The 7,824-nt window shown below is 43.3% G+C and overlaps 1 protein-coding gene across 1 annotated transcript in view; it reads right to left on the reverse strand.

Annotated features, from left to right (window-relative positions):
* Positions 1–6,788, reverse strand: part of MIPEP (mitochondrial intermediate peptidase) — a gene marked incomplete at its 5' end in the record, with an annotated part of 66,345 nt that extends 59,557 nt beyond the window's left edge. Inside the window, 5 exons of the mRNA XM_010130982.1 lie at positions 1,751–1,933; positions 3,743–3,806; positions 4,713–4,799; positions 5,252–5,340; positions 6,615–6,788. Of these exons, the coding sequence (XP_010129284.1) occupies positions 1,751–1,933; positions 3,743–3,806; positions 4,713–4,799; positions 5,252–5,340; positions 6,615–6,788 (597 nt within the window). The remainder of the gene's footprint in view (positions 1–1,750; positions 1,934–3,742; positions 3,807–4,712; positions 4,800–5,251; positions 5,341–6,614) is intronic.
* Between the last annotated feature and the right edge of the window lie 1,036 nt (positions 6,789–7,824).

Consider the following 7,824-nt stretch of genomic DNA (forward strand, 5'->3'; position numbering starts at 1 on the left):
AAAAACTTCTCCACTTGGCATTTCTCACTTCAACTTGTGCCTGTGGCCACTTGTCCTCCTGTCACGCACCACTCAGAAGAGCCTGGCTCTGTCTTCTCCATGACATCCTCGTAGGTACTGGCAGGCTGCTGTCAAGGTACCCCAAAGCCACCTCTGCTGGAGGGTGGACAAGCGCAGATCGCTCAGCCTCTCCTCACAGTGCACGCTCTCCAGTGCCTGACCATCTGGGTGGCCTTCACTGAAGTCACCCCTAAACAGCGATGAATAAAGCACTATAATCTCTTCCGTCAGCCTCTGCCCCTGTTCATGCAGTTTTCCCTTCCCAGGTGCAAGACTTCGCATTTGACCTCTTGAATTATATCAGGTTCCCCCACGGGACCGTTCCCTCAGCTTCTAAGCCACAGCCAATGTCAGCCCTTCCCTTCAGTGTATCAGCTGTTCCTCTGAATTTGCATCACCTGTAAATCTGGTAGGCAAGCACTCTGTCACTTCCTCTAGGTCACTGATACAGATGTCAAACAGCAGCAGTCCCAGGACAGGCCCCTGCAACACTCCTTCCATTACCAGCCTTCCAGCAGAGTACACCACCTTGGTCACCGCTCTGAGTCTGATCATGAAATGAGTTTTTTTACCTGTCTGGTGGTCCACTAATCCATACTGTAACCAGCTAACTGGTTACGGATTGCCCCATAACCTTCTTTGGGACCAACGTGAAGCTAATTTGCCTGTAGTTCCCCAGTTTGGGGTTTTTTGGCCTTTCTGAAGGTGGGTGAAACTTATTTCCACCAGTTATTGGGGTTCTTCCCTGATCTTCACAGCCTACCAAAGCCGGCAAGCCCTGCAATGACAACAGCCAGCTCTTGCTGGACCCTTGGATGCCGCTTGTCTCGTCCCAAGGGCTTGTACAGGTTGAGTCCTCTCAAGTAAACCCAACCCGGATCCTCATCTACTGCTGGCTGTTCTTCTCTTTGAACCCCTTCTCTGCACACAGTGGGCTGGGAGGACTCACTGGTGAACACTGAAGCAAACAAAGTGATCAGCTTTGCAGTCTTACCTGTGCATGCTGCCACTAAGCGACCCACCCCCCTCAGCAGTGAGCCACCTTTTCCTTGTCCAGCCTTTCAGAACTAAAGCAGCAGTAATTGCTCTTTTTGTTTCCTTCGATGCCCCTTGCAAGTCCCAACTCCAGTTTATCTCTGGCCTTCCTGACTTCATCCGTACATGCACAGGCAACATTTCTACATTCCTCCCTTGCATCTTGTGCCTGCTTCCACCTTATGTCTGCTGCCTTCTGGAGATGAAGCTTTGTCACGAGTTCCCTCCTTGCCAAGCCTGGCTCCTGATACATCTGCTTGGCTTTCTAAGGGTCAGGATGTGCTGATACCGAGTATCGTAGCAGGCTCGTGTGCTTGGAGGATGCTACCTTTAAGGAACTGCCAGTTTTCTTGAGTTCCTTCACTCTTCAGAGATGCAACCCATGGGATCCCACCTCGTGGTTTACTGAATAAGCTGATGTCTGCCTGCCTGGAACCTAGGGCCCATGTGCTGCTCCAACCTTCCTCAATCTATTCAGCATCTTCACCTCCATTATTTCTTAGCTGCTATTGATTATTATGTTCTAAAACAGTTCTTCCTTGTTAGTCATAACATCATAATCACAAACCATATGCATTTGGCCTGATAAAGAGTAAAATAACTGACATGCACCTTTGTTACAGAGTATGCCAAAGCAAACTGGGGGTATACGTACCAGATCATCGGGACAATCAGCATGCAGACCAGCAACTTGTAAGTAATTGCCTTCAGCTGCAAAATTATACCAAATATGCTCTGGCAGAACATGTTTGTCAATCTTGTTGGGAATGTGAGTTCCTGCCAGAAATTCATTACATAAATCCAATATTCTGACGTTGAGGTTGACTGCCTTTTTACGCTGTAAGAAAAATCAAGTACAAAATACATAATATATTCAGATATCGTACGAGCAGAACTCAAAGCTTCTAAAACCTTAAAGGACTTTTCCAGAAATTAAGCAGAAACAGATTAGACCAACAGCATCGACAAAACCCCAATGCAGGGCCGAAGTCAACATGATCAGATACAGCTCTGTCATTTCATACAGCTTTGAGATTTGAAAGAAAATGTTTCTGCAGTAAGAGAATGTACAGTGGAGTTTAAGTAGAATTTACATATGCTTTGCTAGCTGCTTGGAAAGCGTTTGTAACACTATGCCTAATACTACTGCTTTGTAAAAGAGAGGAGAAAAAGAGAAATGTCGCAACAGATAAATCCCACTAGCATCCTGAAACAGACACAGAGTTACGGTTCTCTGGTTACTGATGAAATGAATAAATCATTCAGGGTATTTCAACCTTTCCCTGAACAGTGTGTGATTTAGGGCTTCATCACCATCATTACAGTGCTTCACACATTTAACCTTACAGTAAGATTTGCTTCGGTGAACCTGCTCATGTTCGCAGAGCACGCTCTCCTTGGCCTGGTGGTTCATAGCTCAAAAGAAAAGGCTGAGGACACAGATACAACATGCTTGTAAAGTCCAAAGAGTGACAAAACCTGCAGATGTCTGTCCTCCCATTCCACTCTTACTCTTTAAAATATATCTTTTCGAATTTAATTTTAAAAAGCAAAAAATTTTTTTAGCAGAATTAAATTTCAACTTAGGACAGTGAAGGAGTTCTAAAGTCTGAAATGAAGACTGAAAAGACATGCGGGGCAGCAAGCAACAGGCAGGGGAGGAAGAGGAAAACGTTCAAAAATAAGGGACAAGTGAAATTGCAACTGAAAGAGGGTGAAGACTGTAGGAGAAACAGCCAAATCAGATTCCAAGTTTCAGAGTTGTTCTATGGACAAAGTAATTGTAAAAATATATTCTAGAAGCCTTCTGCAGGTCACACACCACCATCCAGCCACGTTTACCACGTACACTGGGTAAAAGAGCCTCTGTACGGATCTTTTGGAGCGGGTGACTCAAATAAACTTTACAGAGGGACACGGGCTATGAACAGATTCCAACAGAGCATTCATTCCTCAAAGCACAGTGACAGCTGACGGTTTTGGCAAATCCAACGCTAACTCATGCAAAAGCACGTAAAAGCTCCGAGACAGGCAACCAGAGCACGGCCAGACAGACAATTTTGAAAAAGATTTACAACTTATGGCTGGGGAAGGCACCAAGGAAAAACTGGAGCCCCCCCCGGACAGGCAACCAGAGCACGGCCAGACAGACAATTTTGAAAAAGATTTACAACTTATGGCTGTGCAAGCACCCAAGGAAAGCCTGGAGCCACTCCTGATCCCTTCTAAGACACCCTCTGTGACTAAGCTGTCACCCTGGCGCCCGGGGCACTGCTCCTCCCCTCTGTGACAGGCTGGTCAGGGCTCCAAGCAGCTATTTGACATATCTGATGCAGACACCAATCACAGCAAGCAGGGTCACAGGTCTTGCTTACAGCTCTTCAGGAAGGATGAGGGCCAGACTGGGAATAACAGCCACTTAACATCGAGAAACAACATTAAAAAAAACACACTTTAGAAGTGATTTTAAAAAGACAAAATTCATCACTTCTGGGAAGCCAAAATTCCACAGTGGACAATGGGAATCTTGGAGGACAAATTGGCCCAGAATAACATGACCCGTTATCTGGTTTCATTATCGTGTTTCATTATCTGGTCTTTGGTAGTCAGGCAAATGTCTGTTCATTTATTGGATTTAAAAAATTACCTTTTCTTCATCCAAATGAATGCCACTGATCTCAAAATCAAACATAAAAAGTTCTGCCACTCGCCTAAAAATACAGTAAATCCCCGTTAAAACAGCCTCATTTGAAAGTAAGCATAATTTCTTAACAGATTTTGCCCTTAGTAGTTATTTAGGTCGCACACCTTTTCCAGAGAATAACACCACAGTGTTATCACGGACACAGACTTCCTGTGGTTTAGGTCCTTAACAGTTCACCTGGTGAAACAGGGTTTTTCCTTTTTGGTTATTTTAGTCAACTACATTGACACACCCTTCAAAAGAATTCCATATATTAATCTAGATGTTTAATCAATTTGTGACAATTAGCATTTTAATTTGACATTTCATTTATTCCAACGGGTCAGAAACAGACCTCCTCAAGTCTAACACTCCTGACTGGGGGGAAAGAAGGAAGAAGGAAGTAACTTACTCAAACATTAAGCTTGTCTAACCATGTCAGCAAAGAAAATAATATTCAAAACCAGAATTGAATGAGCAGCTAATAAAACATTTGAGAGCAATCATAAAGGAAGTTTTAAATAAATATACTGATAATCTGATCTTGAAAGATGCAAGTAAGTTTCTGTAAACGGAAATCAAGTTCTATAGTCTGTTCCCTACTGATACATACACCACAGACAGCACCTCATTTAATCGAAATGCTGTTATTGAAAAATCCTGAGGTTCTCTTTTTCTGTTGTTTTTGCATATTTCAGTTATTCACGTTAAATATATCTCGTGCTCTACAGTCACAGAGACAACTTCCGAGATAACACAACTACAAACCCCCCAACTCCTCTGCAGGCAATTTAGTAGCGACTAATGAATTAGTTACAGAGATGTGGTACAGTTTCCAGCTGTTTTCATTAATTTAACAAAACCCAAACTCTCAGTACAGTAAGGAACGATATATACCACTTATAAACCTAAATTTATAAAAATTGACAAGTACCTGGTTTCTGGATCGAGGGAACTCATAACAACTTCATCGGCTAGCAGACGTCTCAAACTCTGACACAGTTCAACATCTGTATTTAATCTGGAAAGATACAGAGGGAAAGAATCACACAGCAGCAACAAACACTAATACTTCAGTCTCGTGGTATTACTCCTTCAAAGGCAGAGCTTAGTATTTACCAAAACAACATGAAAAACCAAGGACTGGATTTTCAAAATGCTCTCTGGTTCACAACTACTCTTAAAAACTACAAAATTAGTATTCAAAGGCTGTGTGGACAAACTGGCAAGGAAACACGTCGTCAAGCCTGGTTTGCCGGTGACAGTAACAGCTGAGCGATCTCCCTGTCCTGACCTCAGCCCAGGAGCTTTCTGTCACACTTTTCCTTCTCCTGTTCAGATGAGGAGGAGGGTGATAAGGTGGCTTTGGTAGGACTCTGGTGTCCAGCCAAGGTCAAGACACCACAAGATAACCATACAGTGATTTTTAAAGATGCATAGGGCAATAGGAAAAAAAAAAAAAAGAAAACATACTTCTCTACTACGGTACCAATGTTCCTGCAAGCTTCTTCAGCAGCCTCTCTGAATGCCAAGTCAGGATGGGCAATTTTCACAAAATCAGCCTGGCATAGTAGAAGAAGAAAATAGTGAGGCAAAAAGACAAATTAAAAAGTCTTGAATTAAAAGCAAAGTTGCACTCAAGTAGTTCCATTTACATTAACAATTATTTCCACAGTTCTCTGCAATCTATTTACAGAATTTGGGGGTTTTTCCCTATAAAATAAAGCTACTGGAAAACTGTGCTGACAGCTATTAAACCAGACACTGAAGGATTCTTTAAAAAAAAAATCTTTAATCCATGTGCTTCTTACAAACGTTTGTAGTATCATGTGTATCTCAAGAGTTCTTACAAAACAGAGATACTGCAATGTATTTCCATGTTATTAGAAAGGTTTTTAAAGGGAAAATTCACAGTTAAGAAGAAAGCACCCCATCAAACACGCAGAGAGCGTTTGTTCTCAGGCTCTTTTTACTCCTGTGTACAGACCATCAAGTTACGACTTGACATCATTACCCAGTAGGAAGAGATATGTTTAAAGAGAAAAACCCAGACGTTCTTTTGGATTCAGAACTAGGCTTTTATCTGAGTTAGTGATTTTCGGTAAGTCTCCAAATACTGAAAGGAGTTTAGAAGGATGCTAAAAGGGGGCCGGGGAGCTAAGTGCTTCTACAAATGCCAACGTGAATTCAGGGAGGTTCTGGCATTGAAATGATATAAAAATTAAAGATTAGGAATACACTGGAGACATTCAACAAGATTTTACAGAATATCCACTAAACGAGCTTGACTTTGTTTTACAGTATGATTGCAGTTTGATTGAAAAGGCAACGTTAAAAAAGTTACACACTTCAGACTCCAGCTTCTTAGAATCCCTGTTTAAAATCCTGTATAAACTGCTGAATGGCAGATCTCAAAATTCCTGCTTTCGTAACCTAAAAACATGTGTATTGCGACCCCAGCTTTAACTTTGAGACCCACCCCCTGCTCTCCATAACGTGAGCGATGCTGGAAAGCTTTACGTCCTGATGCTACTGCAGAAATACCATTCTGATTTCACTGCTATCTTTCTTGCGGCCTTCATGCTACTTTTACGTCTGTCTTAAATTCACCAGACACTGTGACAGGATTTGTAGTGTCCTGTCATTTGGTAAGAGCCTTTGCAATTAACTCTCAATCGATTTAATTTTCTGTCTGTCTCAACTCAAAATTTCACAGAGCTGATGCGCTATTTACTGCAGAGCAGAAAATCACAAAACAAAACGACAAGGCGTAAACTTACTAAGTCAGTCAGTTTAAAAGAAACTGCTACAATTAACGATAACAAAAGTCAATTACCAAGTCTGCTACTCTGCACAAGCTGTCTGAAAGCTGATCAAAGATCATTACGGTCTCTGGCCCAGGTGGTGTTGAACACGCCTTCTGGACTAGCTGTTCCGATTCTTGCAACGCTTTGTCCTGCGCTTCTTGAAATCCTTCTGGGCAGCTCAGTTCTGGAACACCAAACAGACCCTGCAGTGCAGAACACCATGAAAACACATCACCGTCTCCCTCCTTGATTTCTGCCCCTTCCAGTCAGGATGGAATTATCACAACATTTTATGAAAGCGACTCTAGCTAGCATACGACAGCTCACTAAAACATTCCCACACGCGCATCCCTGTAGAGAGAATAATCACAAAATCAGCCAAAGACACTGGTATCACACGAAAATACCTTCAATGCCCAGAGCAAAACCTCACTGAGGTTCTTTTAGTCAGGACTGTTCTCAGCAAACCTTAAGAGCTCAATACGAAATCCTCACAAACTCTCCTCTTCCACCCCATAACCTCCTACACCATCCTTTTCTCAAAGCATTTTTTATCTCACTCCAAAGCATGGGCACCAGACAAACCACGGGAAGTCCATTTACATTCTGAAATGAGGAAAAACCATCCCTTTGAAGGAAAAGAGGCTTATCAAAGAATGTGAGGACTACGGAGTGTCAAAACAGTGAATGAGTTGGCCAGCAGCCCTAGATTTCAACAGACCGCAGGCAACAGGACAGTTGTCTCATTCAGTGAGCCCAAACAGGGCAACCAGACCTCAGAGGAACGATCAGCAACAACTCCAAGATTTTACAGTATGAAGTTCTTAGCAAGCCTGGCCCTGGCCAGCAGGGTAGGGCAGGGCAAACACACTGCCTTGGGCAGGGCAGACAGATGAAGTTCTGTTCTCCATTTGTGGCAGAGTGAAGTGGGTCCTACAGCACGTCAAACAGCGTTGCTAGTGCTGCTGCTAGAGAAGCCCCAGCAGGGCAGGAACAGCGGAGTCAGCAGCCGAACAGCTGGATTTTACAGGTGTAAGCGTTCTGCACACCCTGGGCCCCTGAACACACACAGCCGATGCTGTCCAGGAGCTTGGTCAGATGCCAGGACACGTTAACAAACGTACCTGACTCATCCTAAAAATAAATCGACCAAAAAGCCCAGGTGTCACCAACCCAGCAAGAGAAATAAACGGCAGTTTTGTGTGGAGCCGCGGACGGGCAGGGAGGATGCACAGGCGG

The sequence above is a fragment of the Buceros rhinoceros genome, unplaced genomic scaffold (assembly GCF_000710305.1).
Source record: "Buceros rhinoceros silvestris isolate BGI_N320 unplaced genomic scaffold, ASM71030v1 scaffold4432, whole genome shotgun sequence".
Lineage (NCBI taxonomy): Eukaryota > Metazoa > Chordata > Aves > Bucerotiformes > Bucerotidae > Buceros > Buceros rhinoceros.